Genomic DNA, 19669 nt, shown 5'->3' with positions numbered 1-19669 from the left:
ATAGCTAACACCTGGTTCTTGCTGGATGGAGGTTACACACAATTTCAATCCCAGCAATCCATAGGTGGATCTCTAAGTTCAAGGCCAGCCTGGTCTACAGAATGAGTTACAGGACAGCCAGCACTGTACAGAGAAACCATGTCTTCAAAACAGACAAACAAAATCTTGATTTTAACCCAATCATTTATTTACTGTAGTTTATCTGTTTGTTTTATTGGCTATGCTGCATGTATTAGTCTCAATCTCCCGGGCTATAGCAATCCTCCAGTCTCAGTGTCCTGGGTAACTAAGACCACAGGAGTGTACTCCTGCCTCTGGCCCTGCTTTGTCTTCTGCACATTTGCATTGAGTTTAGTTTTATTTCTTTGTACCCCTGCTTTTCACTAATGGTTCTATTACAGCTGTAGCAGTATTGGTGAGTACAGTTAGCACTCTCTGTATACTGCAAACAGTGCTCTGTGAGTACCCTAAACTATGAGATTCATGACAAAGTGTGACCTTATTTCATGCTTACAATAAATACTAATTATAACCAACATTTTACACACAAGGAAATTAAACTTCAGAGAAAATATATAAGTTGCCCATGATCATACAACCTAGAGAGAACTGAGATAAAATATATACTTGTCAAAAGAGAGCAACTGCTATAAACATTGTTACCAGAGTGTCATTGATGGCAGATACAGCACTCTTATTCTGGTACCCTGGGACCTATTTGAGACCATTTCTATGGTGAATAGTAGAAGCTCCATGAATATGTGTTTAATGGCTAAATAAGTACTTGCTATATGACATTTCCTTTGAAATTAATTTGATTCATGTGGGAGCTCTCATTATGCTTTCTCTGGTACTGTGAGCTAGCATGAGGCCACTGTACAACCATGCACTGAGAGATCACAGAGAATGAGTGAGGTGCAGGGCTGTGAGTGAGGTGCAGGGCTGTGAGTGAGGTGCAGGGCTGTGAGTGATGTATGAGGGAGGATGTCCCACCAGTGGTATTCCTACTGCCCAGCTATCACTTCTTCCTTAAATTGATTCTAATTGCAAAACCTCCCCAGAGCACAACAGCAATGCTTTTGAGTCCTGACTTCACATCTAACATCTGTTTTGAATCAGGTATTTTGTCACACTCATTTTAATTTCCTGAATGAAAATTTATCTATAAACACTGGTTAACAGACACACTCAAACTAATAGAAGAAAAACTAGGGAAGCATCTGGAACACATGGGCACTGGACAAAATTTCCTGAACAAAACACCAATGGCTTATGCTCTAAGATCAAGAATCGACAAATGGGATCTCATAAAACTGCAAAGCTTCTGTAAGGCAAAGGACACTGTGGTTAGGACAAAACGGCAACCAACAGATTGGGAAAAGATCTTTACCAATCCTACAACAGATAGAGGCCTTATTTCCAAAATATACAAAGAACTCAAGAAGTTAGACCGCAGGGAAACAAATAACCCTATTAAAAAATGGGGTTCAGAGCTAAACAAAGAATTCACAGCTGAGGAATGCCGAATGGCTGAGAAACACCTAAAGAAATGTTCAACATCTTTAGTCATAAGGGAAATGCAAATCAAAACAACCCTGAGATTTCACCTCACACCAGTGCGATTGGCTAAGATCAAAAACTCAGGTGACAGCAGATGCTGGCGAGGATGTGGAGAAAGAGGAACACTCCTCCATTGTTGGTGGGATTGCAGACTGGTAAAACCATTCTGGAAATCAGTCTGGAGGTTCCTCAGAAAATTGGACATTGAACTGCCTGATGATCCAGCTATACCTCTCTTGGGCATATACCCAAAAGATGCCTCAACATATAAAAGAGACACGTGCTCCACTATGTTCATCGCAGCCTTATTTATAATAGCCAGAAGCTGGAAAGAACCCAGATGCCCTTCAACAGAGGAATGGATACAGAAAATGTGGTACATCTACACAATGGAATATTACTCAGCTATCAAAAACAACGAGTTTATGAAATTCGTAGGCAAATGGTTGGAACTGGAAAATATCATCCTGAGTGAGCTAACCCAATCACAGAAAGACATACATGGTATGCACTCATTGATAAGTGGCTATTAGCCCAAATGCTTGAATTACCCTAGATCCCTAGAACAAACGAAACTCAAGACGGATGATCAAAATGTGAATGCTTCACTCCTTCTTTAAATGAGGAAAAAGAATACCCTTGGCAGGGAAGGGAGAGGCAAAGATTAAAACAGAGACTGAAGGAACACCCATTCAGAGCCTGCCCCACATGTGGCCCATACATATACAGCCACCCAATTAGACAAGATGGATGAAGCAAAGAAGTGCAGACCGACAGGAGCCAGATGTAGATCGCTCCTGAGAGACACAGCCAGAATACAGCAAATATAGAGGCGAATGCCAGCAGCAAACCACTGAACTGAGAATAGGTCCCCTATTGAAGGAATCAGAGAAAGAACTGGAAGAGCTTGAAGGGGCTGGAGACCCCAAAAGTACAACAATGCCAAGCAACCAGAGCTTCCAGGGACTAAGCCACTACCTAAAGACTATACATGGACTGACCCTGGACTCTGACCCCATAGGTAGCAATGAATATCCTAGTAAGAGCACCAGTGGAAGGGGAAGCCCTGGGTCCTGCTAAGACTGAACCCACAGTGAACTAGTCTATGGGGGGAGGGCGGCAATGGGGGGAGGGTTGGGAGGGGAACACCCATAAGGAAGGGGAGGGGGGAGGGGATGTTTGCCCGGAAACCGGGAAAGGGAATAACACTCGAAATGTATATAAGAAATACTCAAGTTAATAAAAAAAAAAAATAAACCAAAAAAAAAATTTAAAAAAAAAAAAAAAAAAAAAAAGAAAACACTGGTTAAAATAAGGTCCTTTTCTTTTTTGGTGGCAAAGTAGTGATAGGCCAGACTAACTACCTCCTGATTTCTGGGCTTGCAGACAAGCATCACCAAGCTCCGGATATTAATTAATTAATTAATTAATTAATTAATTAATTAATTGTTAACCTTTATTTTGCTCTTTTGTAAATTTCACACCATACACCCTAATTTCACTCATCTCTCCATCCCTTTGCAACACTCTCTGCCCCAACAGAGAAAGAAGAGCTCATTGCAGAAGCTGAAATATTACAGTGGGTCCCATGTTAGACCCTTATGTCCACACTTCTTTGCTTGCCAATGTGCTTTGCTTTCGATGCTCATTGCAAATACTTGTTGGTCTGCTATGAACCCCTGGCTTCTGCTACTCTATGGTTACTAAAATCTCACTCTTGAATATTCTGTTGTTGTCCTATGTCACAGAGATCTTGTAGTTTTAGATATGTAGTACTGGACCCTTTATGCACTCCAGCAGTTTTTAATAGTGTAGATGTTGGGATGGACCAATTCAAAGACCTGGATCCTTGCCTAAGATGTATCTGAGCTTGTCAGCCCACTGGCTTTCCTGCCATTATGCTCTCAGGTCCAGTTCCCAAAAAACCCCTGATTCCAAAGGCACCTCTACCCTGCTGCTCAGGTGGGGTACAAGGACTGTTCTTCTGAGTGTTGCAGCTGGTGAGGGACATGTCCAATCGTCCTACTCCCATAATTTCAGGGCCAGCTCTTCTGTCTGCCATAGATGGCAAGGCACTAGGGAGGGAAGGAGGCAGTCTCTCCTTGGTCAGCACCAATGGCCAGTAGATAAGAGGCAGGGATGGTTCTCCCACACTGATATCCTTTGGGCTGGCTCACCTGCAACCAACACATCCAGGGCCAGCTCTACTGTGCTGACCAGGTATGGTTTATGGCCTGTTCTACCAAATTCTGCAGTACGTAAGGGGCAGGTACAGTTCTCCCAAGTCACAAGGGGCAAAGAGGAAGGTATCTCTCCCCCACCCATGTCACTGCCAGTCAAGTGCCTGACCAGCTATCCTGTGTTCATGCCCTTGGGGATGGCTTACATGCCCTCAGGCTTTAAGGTCAGGTCTATTGTGCTGTTCAGGGGATGTGCAGGGCTCCTTCTCTTGAGTCCTGCAGCTGGCAAAGGGCTTATATCAGGCTCATACCTTATTTTTCCTGAGTAATATCTTCTGAGGATTGTCTGTCTTGACCTGGCTACAGCCAGGAGCCCTCAGTCCTACAAAGACTTCTTCTAATCTGTGGCTTGCTCATGGACCTCATGGTCATTGGGGTCTATGCCACACCAGACTGGTGGTCATCTCATGTTCTTTATCCAGGGAGTGCTGAGCTACTAATTATTCAGATGTTCCTAGGTCAGAACATTGTGAATAGACATAGCCTCTCTCCTGCCAATTACTGACATACATGTGACACAGCAGCTACACCTGCAACACTTCTAGGAGCAGTCCCTGCTCAGTATTCTTACCAACTTCAAATACAACCTGATTTTCTTTTCTTTTTTTGGGGGGGTTGCTTTGTTTTTTAGAAAAGTAATACATTGGCATTGATAGATAAACATGAAAGAAATTATATCTACACTGATACTTAGGAAAACCACCTGTTTAATGTGCCTTTAGTTTTGTCTAATATGCTTCTGGCAATCTTTCCCTCTTCACCCCATAGCAGTACTTTCTAAGCCATCAACAGACGACTTAATGTTTAAGTATATATGAATCTCAATGAATCTCCTTTCCTTCAAATCTAACATCTGCCAAGTATAACATTACCTTTGTACGTCAACACTTACCACATTTCATAATCTGAAACAACAATTTTGATGCTATGTCTACAGATATTGAATTTTACAAAAGCACTTTGCAAATATACAAGTTTTTATTTACCGAGAATCAGGGTTTTAATACAGTGGTAAAAAACTGTTGTAATAAATATCCTGGAAAAATATTTCTATCATCATCCTGCATTTAGCACATTTTTTTTGTGCTGGGAATTGGACCTAAAGCCTTATATATGCTAGGCATGTGCTCTGGACTCAGCTGCTTCCACAGATCATGCAATTATCACCATGAAAATATTTCATTACATGGACTAAATTCAATGAGGCCTCACCATACACCTTTGAAAATGCATTCATACTGGGTTCTATGGCCCAATGTGTTTCATATACTCCATTATATGCTTTTTAGAGTATTTGATCTATTCCCTTGTGATGAGAGAACTGAGTTAACCAGAGCCAGGCTGACTCCATGACAGGCTTCAAACTGGCAGTTTGGGAGACTAGCCCACGTTTCAGTTTCTCAGAACTGGAAAAGCAAGAACAAATCAATTCCAGAAAAGAAACAAACAAGCAAACAAACAACCACCCAAACAACAACAACAACAACAACAACAACAACAACAACAACAACAAAAACCAAAAACACCCATCAGAGGCAGCCAACCAGGAAACTTTCCCACCACCTAGCAGACAGCCAGTCAGGATCTGTACTACCTAACTTGAGCCATATGTATGTATATGTGTATATCTATATCTATATATCTCTATCTCTATCTCTATCCCTATATCATCTATATATTTTCCAGTAAAAGTCCCCCCAATTCCCATTTACAAATATGCCCATACTCCTAGAGATGGAGCCAAGCATTCAAAGGTAAAATCACCCAATTCCACCATAACAGGGCTTAATGTGACCCTTAAAGTTCATACCTGTGTCTTCCATCCTGAATTATGGTAGACCCTGACATTCAGGCTCTCTGCAGAGTAAATGCTCTTTACTGTTGCATACTATTTGATTCTGGAGTATCATGTTTTGTCAATCATAGACCCTTACATTTGGGGGCTTGTCTGGGATTTGCTGAAGACCCCTCACCCAAATAGTTCAGTTTTTTTCCTTCTTCTTTTCCAATTGGTAAGTGCCTAGTTGTCTGTTGTCTGTCTCTTTGTTAGTGTTTTGGGTTTAATCTGGAGGCCAAGAGTGGCAAAGAAGATGACTATTCTGTTTTACAACAAGGGGCTGTGGAGGATGCTCCTGAAGCTCCCTATCTTGAGGAACTTGCTAGTTCTTATCTGATTTCTGAATCAGCTGTGGTTCTATGGGCTTTTCATGTGTAGAAATGAAGACAGTCTAAAACAGCCTTCTGTTTAACTTTTCTTTTCATTTTTCCAGAAATATCACTTGTGTCTGCCTGTGTGTATTCTGTTTGTGCTTTTTATCTTCTTGTAAAATTTTTTCTTTGAAATCTAAGATGAGACTGATAGAGAGCACTCCACTGAGCTTAGTCCTAAACCATTTTATGGAGTTATGGATGGCTCATGTCTGGTTGTTTATTCTGGCAAACTAAAAATTTTTTGCAGAAATAAATGGCCCACTTATAAAGCAGGATGACCCAAGGAAGAAACTTTTGAAATGTGATTTTATTTTTTATTTCTAAGTTCTCTCTAACAGTTTTCTATGAAATATCTCTAAGAAAGTTCTTCTAAAATGTTCTTCTCTGAAATGTTCTTCTTCAGTTCTTTAAGGAAAAGGGGATTTCTTCTCTCACTGTCCTCAGCACTTATACATCTTTCAGAATACATGATCACATGGTAAAAAGTTCACCACAAGTATACACATGAATTTAAATCATAAATTGAGTAATAAGCTTACAACAGAAAATTTTTATATGTGTATCCACTAAGAATATTTATGTAGCTAAACATTCATCATCTAATACTAGCTCTACAGGTTCACTGAAAGTTAAAAACTATAATTTTTGTAACTAAGGCATTAGTGAAGTTTTATATAGATAAACCCAGTCAGTAACTTATCTTCTTTTTCTGCACCTATAGGAAATTATTAGTTCCCTGTTTATGGTCTTTGATTTATTGTTTTACAATCTCCTGGAATGTGCTCTAAGTTCTAGATGCATACCTATCTCAAAATCAATTAACTTGGTACACTTCAAGAATTGCAGAGTTCTCATTTCGGTTTTGAATCAGAATAGCAGTTCTATTACAAGTGATCTTAACAATTGCTAATATAATTTTATGAATTCTTATAGGATCATCATTAGAAATTACAAAATCATCTATTTGTCTATATAGGATCACTACAAGACAGTGCATCTTCATTGTTCTGTAGAGATCTGCTCAAAAGTGTGGGCTAATACTTAGTATGCTAAATATATAGCATAGTAATAGCATGAATCTTTCCTAAAATGTAATCTTGGCCTTGCCTAGAGCAGCAAATCTGTCCATGGTGTAACTATCTCAGGAAGATTAACAGCTACATTCTAGCTTCTCCTTGATGGCTCCTTGCTTATAGGTCATTGTCTATGAGCCCAAGGGCCACAGATCACAACATGGCAGTGCATGGTCAAAAAGGACCCTGTTTGGTTGAATCTCCTTTTGTCATCATCTGCACTGCTCCCAACCTTCTTTCTTCTTCAGGAGATTCTACCTTGAACCCCCACTGACTTGCTTCCTCACTTTGCACCTCAGGAGGATTTCAGTCCTTCTTCTTATATCATTATTCTTACCACTGCTGCCCTTGCTCTACCAGCAAAGGCAGAGGAAGTAGCAGCTCCTGACTCCCCTGACACTCCTGACTCCACTTGGACTCCACTTCACATTTGGGCCTGTACTGCCCAGAGGGCTGACTCTACTATAACCTAATCCCTACAGGCTGCAGGACCTACAGATGTGCAGAGGAGACAGTTCATGATTTGTCTGCCATTTCCTTGTAGGAATATTTATAATTGAAAGTTGCAAAACCCAAAATTTTCAGAAAGACACTCATTATTTATAGGTCTTTTAGATTCAGTCATGCTAACTCAGTGGCCCACCTGACATGACAGTCGGCAACTGCTCCAGGTCCTCTTCACAACAAAAATAAGGAAAAGGGTTTAACCATGGGAGTTTCCGGGAGATTGATTCTAGGAGCAAATGGAATACGCACTAAAGTCCGGGATGATAGTGATGCAGCCTTCTCCTTAGCTCAACCTAACTAGGATTATAACACTGATAAATGTAAGGAGACGCTCTGGGTCTAGTGCCAGAATTTGATGGGGTATCTCTGAGAAACCACTTAATGGTAATCCGGGTGATGCAGAGAAAAAAAATGAGAGCCCCAGAGAATATCTAAAAGGATTTTTGAAGTCTATATGACTCTACAAGAGGACAGGAAGATGAACTAAAATGGACCACTAAAGTAGACATGACCTTAAAATTTTTTTTAAAGTCATGCTGCAATTATGGCTCTGGGCTTCCTGTACCTGTACATACAATTCAACCTGTATGTGGATGGAAAAAGGGGTTAGCAAAAGAAATGCTCACCGAATCTTTGAGTCCATGAAAGTGACCATTGGCTTAATTATATAAAAAGCTGGAACCAGTGGCCCAAGGATGGCCAACCTGCCTCCAGATCATAGCTGCCACTGCCCTGATGGTCAAGGATGCTGACAAGGTTACTATAGGATAGAAATGTGTTATTAACACCCCTCAGTGCTATTGAGGGAACCGTCAGGAATTCACCCATCCAATGGCTGTCCAATGTTAGAGCAGTACACTTTTAACACTTTCAGGCTCTACTTTTAAATCTTCTTTGCATGATATATACCCTACATCTTCCATAAATCCAGCTACTTGGCTACCTGACCCATCCTTAGATATGTAACATGATTCCAGTTTTGGGGGCATGTCCAGAACATTAGGCTGGAGTTTTTTTGACATACCCTGGTCTGATACCAAATGGCATCTACTTCACAGATGCAGAAACTTCATCAAAAATACAACTAAGAGTGTGGTGGTGGGTGGGGCTCTTTGTAGACTTGGACTCTGCTGTTTCAACAACTATTATTTTGCAGCCAGAAACATCAGCCCAAAAGGCTGAGTTGAAAACTTTAATTCAGACTTTAAAATTGTTACAGGAGACTATAGGCAACAGTTATACTGACAACAGATATGTCTTTGCCATGGTTCATATACAGGGGTCTATATATCAAGACAGGATTATTGACTGCTTCAAAAATGGACATCAACACTAAGAAAAAATACTTGCTTTTCTCCAGGCATTATGACTTCCTCTCAAAATAGCCATAATCTATTACATTGGGAACACACACACACACACACACACACACACACACACACACACACACACACACAATATAGCACTACACACAAAAGATAGCTCAAGGCTTCATCTACTGGGTCCCCTAGTCCCTTTAAAATCTTATTTTATGTTGCTAGTAAAATTTCACCACTCTCATGTCTTCCTTATCCTTAACCACCTTGTATCCCCTGAAACTAAGCTGTACAGAAAGAGGAAAACAGGCTACAGGATGGGATACATGTTTTGCTTGTGGACTGGGAGGATATATAAGAGGAGAGGACTCTTTTGGAGGAATTCTGTTCACTGTCTGACTGGTTGTTAGATAGGTTCCAGGGGTATGCATTGAACCCAATAAAGTCCCAGCAAGACCAGATCCCAGCCCTTGACCACACCTATTCCCATTCCCACCCTAAACCAAGAGACAATTTCACTGACATCCTGCTCCAACAAAACCTACTTCACCACACGGACCAGCACCCCTATAATTGTTACAAGCTTCTTTCCAGGTAATAATTTCCTCTCATCCAGATTTGACAGTGGACTGTTGGTTATGCTTAAATGCCTAACCCCTATACTATGATGGAAAGGCTGTTCCTGGAAAGTATTTGCAGAGAACAGATAGTGCTCAGTGTAGATGGCAGCAATCAGAATGAATTGTTGACCCTCCAGTCAAGAGAGACAATGCCTTTATATTGAAAATCAGAAACCTATAGAATATTCATACCTCTGAACTTCCATTGTAATGCCTGCCAATATAGAATATGGGTACCTATTGCCTCCAGAGGATGCTTGGTGGGCCTATACACCAGGACCCACCCCTTGTATTCATACCTTAGTCCTAAATATATCATTTGATTTCTGTATCCTGGTACAGCTAGTACCCTGAATAACTTATTACACACAGGAAGCTATTCAGAATCAATATGACCAAGGGAAAAGGGAAAAAGAATGCTGTGTCTTTCCACCCTGTTTGGTATAGGAGGAAATGGAGCAGCTGGCACTGGAGCTTCAGCACTAATACTGCAAGACAAGAATTACTGAACCTTACAATAGGTAGTGATGTGAGAGAAATTGAAAATCTATTAACACTGTACAAGACACTTTCTTCTCAATCTTTACAAAACAGAAGAGGCTTAAAATTATTATATTTTCAGAATGTAACTAATGTGCATATAGCTCTAGGAGAAAAATACTGTGTTTTGCCTGATCATATGAGAGTAGTCAGAAAAACTATGAATCAGTTTGAAAACAAATTAAGTGATAGAAAATTAGAAGAACAACAAAAAATGAACAAAAATGAATCTCAGGACTGGTATAAATCCCTTTTTAATTGGTCACCTTGGTTGGTCACGCTTTTCTTGGTTTTGACTGTCCCTGATTTGTGGACCCTATAGAATTATCGCTATAATCAAGTTTGTTAGAGAAAAATTACCACTATTCAATAAATGGTTTTCAAACAGTAATACCAGACCCTAAAATCATCTCTCAAGATTCAAGATGGCCTAGTACTCAAAAGGAAAGCACTTGTTGTTTCATTGTATCAAATATGTTACTAATAATACTAAAACCAAAAATTAAGAAATTCTTATTTTAAAATTTTTACAGGGTTACAACATTAAACGGTTTAAAATCACTGGTTTTAAAGTCCTTCCTCTCTTTTCAATTTGCCTAAACTCTGACAAGGCACTAGTAATCCAAAGCTAGAAAAGAGTTCTCTCAGTCAAGCACTCTGATGATTTTTTTTTGCTATTTTTTATTGGATATTTTATTTACATTTCTAATATTATTCCCTTTCCTGGTTTCCTGTCCATAAGCCCCCTATTCCCTCTACTTCTCCTTCTTCTATAAGGGTGTTCCCCTCCCCATCCACTCCCACAATACACCCCCCCTGGAAATTCCCTTACACTGGGGGGGTCCAACCTTGGCAGGACCAAGGGCTTTTCTTTCCATTGGTTCCCAACAAGGTCATCTTCTGGTACATATGCAATTGGAGCCATGGGCAGTCCATGTATAGTCTTTGGGTAGTGGTTTAGTCCCTGGAAGCTCTGGTTGGTTGGCATTATTGTTCCTATGGGGTTGCAAACCCCTTCAGCTCTTTCAGTCATTTTTCTAATTCCTCTAATGGGGATCCTATTCTCAACTCAGTGGTTGCTGCTAGCATTTGCCTCTATATTTGACATGTTCTGGCTGTGTCTCTCATGAGAGATCTATACCCAGTTACTAGACTGATTCCCAGAATGCAATCCCACCAACAATGGAGGAGTGTTCCTCTTTCTCCACATCATCACCAGCATTTGCTGTCACCTGAGTTTTTGATCTTAGCCATTCTCACTGGTATGAGGTGGAATCTCAGTGTTATTTTGATTTGCATTTCCCTGATGACTAAGGATGTTGAACATTTCTTTAGGTAATTCTCAGTCATTTAATTTTCCTCAGCTGAGAATTCTTTGTTTAGCTCTGTATACCATTTTTAGTAAGGTTATTTGGTTCTCTGGAAAATTGGACATTCCACTAACTGAGGATCCAGCTATACCTCTCCAACATACAGCAAAGACACATGCTCCACTATGTTCATAGCAGCCTTATTTATAATAGCCAGAAGCTGGAAAGAACCCAGATGCCCTTCAACAGACAAATGGATACAGAAAATGTGGTATATCTGTACAATGGAGTACTACTCAGCTATCAAAAACAACGACTTCATGAAATTCACAGGCAAATGGATTGAACTAGAAAATATCATCTTGAGTGAGGTAACCCCATCACAGAAATACACACATGATATGCACTCACAGACCTCATGAAGCTGATGAAGAAGGGTGCCTAAAATGCAGATGCTTCATTCCTTCTTAAAAGGGGAACAAAAATATCCATAGGAGAGGATATGGAGGCAAAGTTTAGAGCAGAGACTGAGGAATGTCCATTCAGTGTCTGCTCCTCATGTGGCCTATATCTATATACAGACACCAAAACTAAATAAGATTGATGAAGCACTCTGCTCTTTTAACCATTTCCTGTCCTGATACTGGCTTCAGGCCAAACTAAACTATACTGGTAACTATTATGTTCTGTTATGTAAGTCTCTTTATGGAGTATGCTTTTGGGTTAAAATTTTTTATCTCAATATTGAAAAACCATCAATTCAAAACTGACTTTTAAGACTCAAAATACAATAGGAATCAAAAGTTAGGCCAAAAAGTGATGTAGTTAATTATAAGTTAAAACTTTATTTAGTCTCCTGTTTTGTGTTTGCAAAGTACAGTTTAAAACAGATAATTAAAACAGACAAAGATTGTTAAGTCAGATATTCTAGATTCATACTGGTCCTGAAACCAACCAGTGATCTGCTAAATATGAAATTTAATATCTTTAAACTTACTTTAAGCGACAGAGACTCCCAATACCTGACAACACTGCTCCTAACCCCAAGGTCTCCAAGAAGGAAAGGACACAATGGGGTTGTGGTATGCTAACCACTAGGTTTAACTGCCTCAATGCTTCTTCTGATGGCAGGACCTAGTTTAAACAGTAAACAAAGAGAATTGATTGACCTCCAGGTGTGTGTGTGTGTATGTATGTATGTATAATGTATACATGTATAAACCTGGAAAATTGATTGACAAACTGAGGTCATTTCTCCCAAGTTTCTTTACCTCAGGAGGGATACTCAGATTTGCTAGGCCTGGCAGCTGAAGATTGATCCTACCTAGAGACCTGTGTCCCCAACGAAGCCATCAACATCACAGAAGCCTAAAGGGATGGCCATCAGAGTAATATATATTCAGTTAATTGCAATCTATTTTTCTTCAATTTCTCTGAATTTGTTGATGGCTACTGATAGTTTCACATCTGGACAACAGGCAACTAGCTTCTTACATCAAGATAATCCACTACTGTGCAAGTTTATTGGTTAATTGGATAATGAGTTTAAACCACTAGGTCTCTTTTTTAAAAGGGCAGACATGTTTGTTTTTCTAACAGGCTCCAAATTAAAATGTAAACAGGTTTCAGAAGTGGCTTTTTACTGTTCCTTTATTTATCATGATCAAATGTGATTTTAAATCTAGATCTTGCTTTTCTGGTGTGTTTGGATATTCAGTGTTTGCTTTGGTGGGGGAATTGGTCTCTGATGATGCCATGTAGTCTTGGTTTCTGTTGCTTGGGTTCCTCCGCTTGCCTCTCGCCCTCAGGTTGTCTTTGGTGTTTCCTTGTTCTGTTATTTCTGACAGTGGCTAGACCGTCCTATAGGCCTGCGTGTCAGGAGTGCTGTAGACCTGTTTTCCTGTTTTCTTTCAGCCAGTTATGAGAACAGAGTTTTCTGCTTTCGGGCATGTAGTCTTTCCTGTCTACTGGTCTTCAGCTGTTACTGTGGGCCTGTGTCCTGAGTCCACCAGGCAGGTTGCTTGGAGCAGAAAAGCTGGTCATAACTGTGGTCCCATGGCTCAAGTTGCTCATAGGGGGCTGCTTTTGAGCTCTCCATGAGGGCGGCAACCAGGAGGGCCTGTGCTGCCTTTTCCTGGAGCCCCCATTCACTGGCATCCTAGATGGCTTTAGGTGTTTTCTCTGGAGTCAGAAATGTGGGCAGAATGTAGTCTCTTTTGGCTTCCCAGGCGTGTTTGCCCCTCTGAAGGTTTAACTCTCCCTCCCATGGGATTTGGGTGCAGAGAACTGTTGACCGGTTTGCTTCAGGTCCGGGCGGTGTCTGGACTGCCTATTTAAACTTTTTTTGCAATAACTGTTCTCAGTAACAACAATTCATGTTTCTGATGAGTGTTTAAATAAAAAAAATTTAAAGTCTATACAAATTTGAATTGTTCTAACATATATTATATTAGAATATTAGAATATTATACATACACAGACACACAGACACACACACACACACACAGACACACACAGACACACACACAGACACACATACAGACACACACACAGACACACACACACACACACACACACACACATATATATATATATATATATATATTCCTGAGGATATAAAAGCTTAAGTAAATTCTCAGGGTCAGAAAATTATTTAAGGTATATAAGTGTCAGTTAGAGAAATAGAAAATGATTTAAAATAGCTACAAAATAAAAAAAAGTTTCAGATTTTCTCGCTCATCTATGCTATTATATACTGACTTCAAACGTTCAAAATTTTAACATTGATCACTGAAATTATGAGAAGCAAATGGAGCATTAGCTGCTTATAATTCAGTCAGAAGCTCAAGGTTTTAAATTCCCTTTAGTTGTCACCGAAATATAGACTTAATGATGTTTCTCATCATGTTAAAAAAAATCAGTGTTCAATCTGTGTATTTAGTGTTCTCGACTAAAATGAAAAAAGATGTGCCAGTCATTATAAAAATTATAGTTTTGCAAGATATCAAAGACATGTCTATTCCTGTTGTCTTAAAGATATCTGTTAATCTTTTTATCTAAACTACAGATTTCAATGCAATGATAAATAGTAAGGAATATTCTCTTGTAACTAAAAATCACACAAGTTTCAGAAAATCAAGAAGTAATGAAATTTGGATCTACTTACCATAAACCAGATGTACTTCAGACGAGTGTTCCTCCCTGTTTTTGAGAATAAAAATTTTCCATTGGCTGGGTAGTTTTCTAACCTTCCCCAATTTCTAAGAATAAACTTAATTTCTGTCTCTAGTTTATATTTATCTCAGCAGGTTTTCATCTCATTGATGGAAGACCAGCGGGGTGGGAAGACCCCTACTCAAATCTCGAGATGACGCAACCCCCAAGAACTCACGAGAAACCGGTCTTGATGTAATGAACAAGAGGTGTATTTGAGAAACCAGAGCTCTGGGGACGACACGTATCTCACACAGGAGACAGAGGAGTCGACCCAGAGCCCAATTAGGGGAAGGTATTTATAGGGAAAATTACATAGGTAGTTGGCAATAGTTACACAAAGCAAAGCAATTTCACTAGTTTGTTTACATTGGCACACATGATCTAGCTTGGACTCAGTACAACTCCAGGCCACCCTGCCTCTGGGGCGAGCTGACCCCAACCCTTTTTTCTTAGGACTGGTAAGTCAGGCCTTATCGAGGCCAGATGTCTTATGTCGAGTCAGGCCTTAATGAGGCCGGATGGCTTATGATCAGCCAGGCCTTATCAAGGCCAGATGGTTTATGCTGATCTAGGCCTTATCGAGGTTAGGTGGTCTATGGCTGGACTACTTCCCCATAACATGTGATGTTATTCTTTTGTGAGGTGCACTGGCCCTCACAGCGGGGATAGTGGGGGATAGTTTAAAAAATCTTTATTCTTTCACTGACATTGAAGAACAAGCAACCTGAAGATTGCAAACTGCTGAATGCTAACTTATTAAAAACTGACATTAACCAGCCCAAGCCATATGATGTTTGCCTATCTTTCATTTGGATCGCTGAACCAGATGCTTCTAATAAATGCTCCATTGCCCAGCCTTTGACTAGCATTTCAGCCTCCTTGGCCTCCAAGAAACAATGTCCTAAAATCATTTATTAATATATATATATATATATATATCATCCATTATCCCACTTTACAGGCTGTGAAGCTAAGACAAAAAGGCCCTTATTTTCAACCATAACATATGATTTCTAGGTCACAGTTGGCACTCGGCTAATGACTAAGATCTTGGAGAAAAATCCTGATCAACAAATGATTTGATTGAATTACAATTCAGAGTAGGGAGTAGGAAGGCAGAATTAACCAGAGCCAGGCTGACTCCATGACAGGCTGGGAGACTAGGAACAAGTTTCTGTTCCCAGAACTGGAAAGGTCCTTCAACTCAAGGGAAGCTCAGACCTCACCTCAGAGGCAGTCAATCAGGAGTTGTAGAAGATAAACCACCACCTGGCTTGAACCAATTATAGTTAATCATCAAAAGTCCCCAGATTCCCCCAGAGTCTTAACTGATCACAAAGGCATCCATAACTCTCTGGAGATGGAGCCAACCAATGAAGGAAAAGAAAGGTAAAAATCACCAATTTCTACCTTAACAGGCTTTAAATTGACCCTGCAGAGTCATCATGTCTCTCTTTCTCCCTGAAACTTGGTAGACCCCTACAGGTAGGGTCTCTGCTATTGCATGCTATTTGGGTCTGCGGTGCCATTCTTCACAAATCGTGGACTCTTACAATAGTAGTACAACTAGTTATATTTCCTGCGTAACACTTTTCTTCAAATTACCAGTATCTAGCTGCATATGTCAAAGGATATATTCTTCAAAATCAAAAGGGAAAGTGAGCAGAACTGATAGCCAAGCACATTGACTTTGGATAATAACTATGAACTAATCACTACCCCAGAAAAACGACCTGTATATACCACTGCGATGAACTTGTTTGAACCACTCTTAGGAAGATAAATTAATGGTATAGAGTGATAAATACTTTACTGGTATTTTTAGAATTTTTGTCTGACCTGTAAACTAATAGTTAAATATGTAATTGTTTTCATTTATCCATTCATTTGTTCCTTTCTTTCTCTTCTCTTCTTTTGAGACAAGGCCTCACTTTGAAATTCTGTCTGGCCTGAAATGTGGTATGTAGACTAGGCTGGCTAGCAATCTTTTGGTTTCTGTCTTCTGAGTATTAGAGTTACAGGTGTGCAGTGCTGTGACTTATAGTAATTATTGTCCTAGTTAAAGATGGGTCTGATGTAAGTGTCCTTCAGAGTGAATGAAGTCTAAGTTTAGCAAATAAAGCTTCCCATTCCACTGTATTTCTCTTAAATATTCAAAGACCTACACCTTCTTTTAAAAAGATACTATGGGACGAGATTTATTGAATTTTTCTCTAAAATTACAGAAAACTCAAATAATATAAATACATGTAATAAACATACATTGAAAATTAAGTGCAAAATTATTTTTCTTTAATTAACTTCTAGTCAGAATACAAATAAGGATTTTAAGAAACTTACAAAAACAAGCATTTATTATCATAAGAAAATTCTATTCCCCTCTAGAATATATTGACTTCCACATATCTTCTAAAACAATGATATATTATTTGGTGAAATCAAAATGAAAGAAATAAAAGAATATGACATAATTCTTAAACACAGATGTCATTAAATGCTGGGAAGTTTTACTTTCTATGCTTTTTACAATAACAAGCAAGAGGTCCCAGGGATAAGAGCTCCAGAGAAGATTGTGAACTACTAAATGGAGAGCTTGTAAAGCTAGAGACGGACATCTGCAATCAGGAAGCAGGAGTCGTGAGACACGACAGGGACCTTGAGCACATAAACTCACAGAGACACCAGATCAAGACAGACCAAGTCTCAGGATGAATCAGGGATGCGCTCATAATGTCCCAGCCCTAACAAAGAGCTATTGACAACAGTGGGTTAAAAAAAGAGGAAGAAAAGTTTGGAGGAAAACTTTTGAGAGGGAGAGAGGAGTTGCAGGGGGAAGAAATTGGTGGTAGATGTGGTCAAAACACATGATATGCATATATGAAGTTCTCAAGTAATAAGAAGATTTTTAATGAAGAAAATAAATAAGAAGAACAACAACAGGAACAAGAACAAACAAACAAACAAACAAACAACAACAACAACATCAACAACGAAATCCTAAAACCTTGAAGGTGCATTTTTCTCTTCCTTTCATATCTAATCAAATATACTTTTCATATTGTCTGATTTCCCTTCAATATCTTTCTAGATTTCTGATTCACTCATATTATTCAAGTCTACTCATTTTCTGAATATTTTATGGATCCCAAAGTATGTATATTTTTCTATAATGAAAGAAAAGTTAGCTACTTCATCTATTGTTTTCAATATGTCTCTGCTTCAGTGAATGTAACCAGGGATATCTCCTTCAGAATTTAGCAATGGCTGTGCTGAAAATATATGTCCCATGTGTACATCTGGACAATGACATATAGAATGAAATAAATCACCTGCCTCATTTTCAGATATGGATCAATGCATCAAGTGTCCTGAAGATCAATATCCCAATAAGCAGAGGAATTGGTGTCACCCCAAAATTACAGCATTTTTGTCCCATGAAGATACTCTAGGAGCAGTTTTGGTTTCCGTGGCAATTAGTTTATCTGTCTTTTCAGCCATGATTTTAGGATTATTTATCTGCTATCGGGACACACCCATTGTCAGAGCAAATAACAGAAATCTCAGTTATCTCCTCCTGGTTTCTCTAATGCTCTGCTTCTTTTGCTCATTAATATTCATTGGCCAACCTAGAACAGTCACTTGTGTCTTGAGACAAACAATTTTTGGGGTTGTATTTTCCATTGCCATTTCTGCTATCTTGGCAAAGACCTTCATTGTGGTTGTGGCCTTCAAGGCCATCAAACCTGGAAGCACTTTACAAACATGGATGGTGACCCGAGTCTCAAATGCTATAGTCTGCTGTGGTTCCATCATTCAAGTGTGCATCTGCGCCGTCTGGCTGGGAACGTATCCCCCTTTCCCTGATGTCGACATGCACTCAGAGTTTGGGCAAATCATCCTCTGGTGTAATGAGGGCTCCACCCTTGCCTTCTATTGTGTTCTGGGGTACTTGGGCTTTCTGGCCAGTCTCAGCTTGCTTATTGCTTTTCTTGCTAGAAGGCTACCAGACACCTTCAATGAGGCAAAAACAATCACATTCAGCATGCTGGTTTTCTGCAGTGTGTGGATTTCTTTTGTACCTGCTTACCTGAGCTCCAAAGGCAAAACCATGGTTGCTGTGGAAATTCTCACAATTCTGGCTTCCAGTGCTGGCTTACTGGGCTGTATATTTCTTCCCAAATGCTTTGTGATCCTACTGAAATCAGGTGGCCTTCCAAGAAAGAAGTTCTCTATATGACTTCCTCCTTAAGACAAAGGAATATTTTGTGATTTTTATGAAATGAACCATGTAGAAATAATGATTCTAGAGTAGTGCGTATTCGATGCATTCCACTAAACAATAACAACTGCTATGTAATTAAGTTTCTCTGCTATCGTTGGAGACAACCATTTACAGTTAACAAAGTCATCACAGGTTAGATAGTTGTCAACTAGAGGTGACTTTCTGAGAGTTTCTTTAAATCACAGTTTTCTCGTTATTTATAATATAATGTAACAAGACTAGAAAAGCTTAAGGATGAGAATGAGTGTAAACCTACACCATTTGTGTGGAAACAAAAGTAACAGATGATTAAATATGTGCTTCCTCTCTGTTATTCTTATACTGGCAGACTCTTTATAATCAATAAAAATATATACAAATTAATATTAAAGTAACCATGAGTTCTGCTGCAGAAAACTCATTGACTCTGCTTCTCTCCTTTGAAAGCCTCACAAGCAAAACAATATAGCATGTAAGTTTCAGAGTCTCAGGAGTGTTTTGTGCTCTTCTCTCTGCTCAGGTTGAACAACATGGATGAGAGTTTAAGTAGAGTTCCAGGGGAGACACAAACATGTCTACCCTGAGGATATCTAACACATTAGTGGATACATTAGAGTCACATGAGTGAGAGCAAACAGTCTTCATGGGAAATGCTGTTCTCTTCTAGAGTAGGGAGGTTCATATTGTCTTCCACAGAATCACCTAGTGAAAGCTGATATCATTTATATCTGCTGAATTCTATTCTCCAGGAGTGACTGTGTTTGAAAGCATATTTAGGTGAAGAGACGAGGTCAAAGGCCAGAGATTCAAAAGGA

The 19669-nt window shown here is 39.5% G+C and overlaps 1 protein-coding gene and 1 non-coding gene across 2 annotated transcripts in view; one reads left to right on the top strand and one right to left on the bottom strand.

The window, feature by feature from the left end:
* The window catches only part of Vom2r51 (vomeronasal 2 receptor, 51), a 49820-nt gene extending 30990 nt beyond the window's left edge, over window positions 1-18830 (top strand). The window contains exon 6 of the mRNA NM_001099510.1: window positions 17938-18830. Within this exon, the coding sequence (NP_001092980.1) occupies window positions 17938-18830 (893 nt within the window). The remainder of the gene's footprint in view (window positions 1-17937) is intronic.
* Window positions 4225-4352, bottom strand: LOC120102683 (small nucleolar RNA SNORA17). The gene has a single exon (XR_005504303.1). It is a non-coding gene; the product is annotated as a small nucleolar RNA SNORA17 (small nucleolar RNA).
* Window positions 18831-19669: the final 839 nt, after the last annotated feature.

Source organism: Rattus norvegicus, chromosome 4 (assembly GCF_036323735.1).
Source record: "Rattus norvegicus strain BN/NHsdMcwi chromosome 4, GRCr8, whole genome shotgun sequence".
Taxonomy (NCBI): Eukaryota; Metazoa; Chordata; class Mammalia; order Rodentia; family Muridae; genus Rattus; species Rattus norvegicus.
This window is presented reverse-complemented; position numbering and strand designations above follow the sequence as displayed.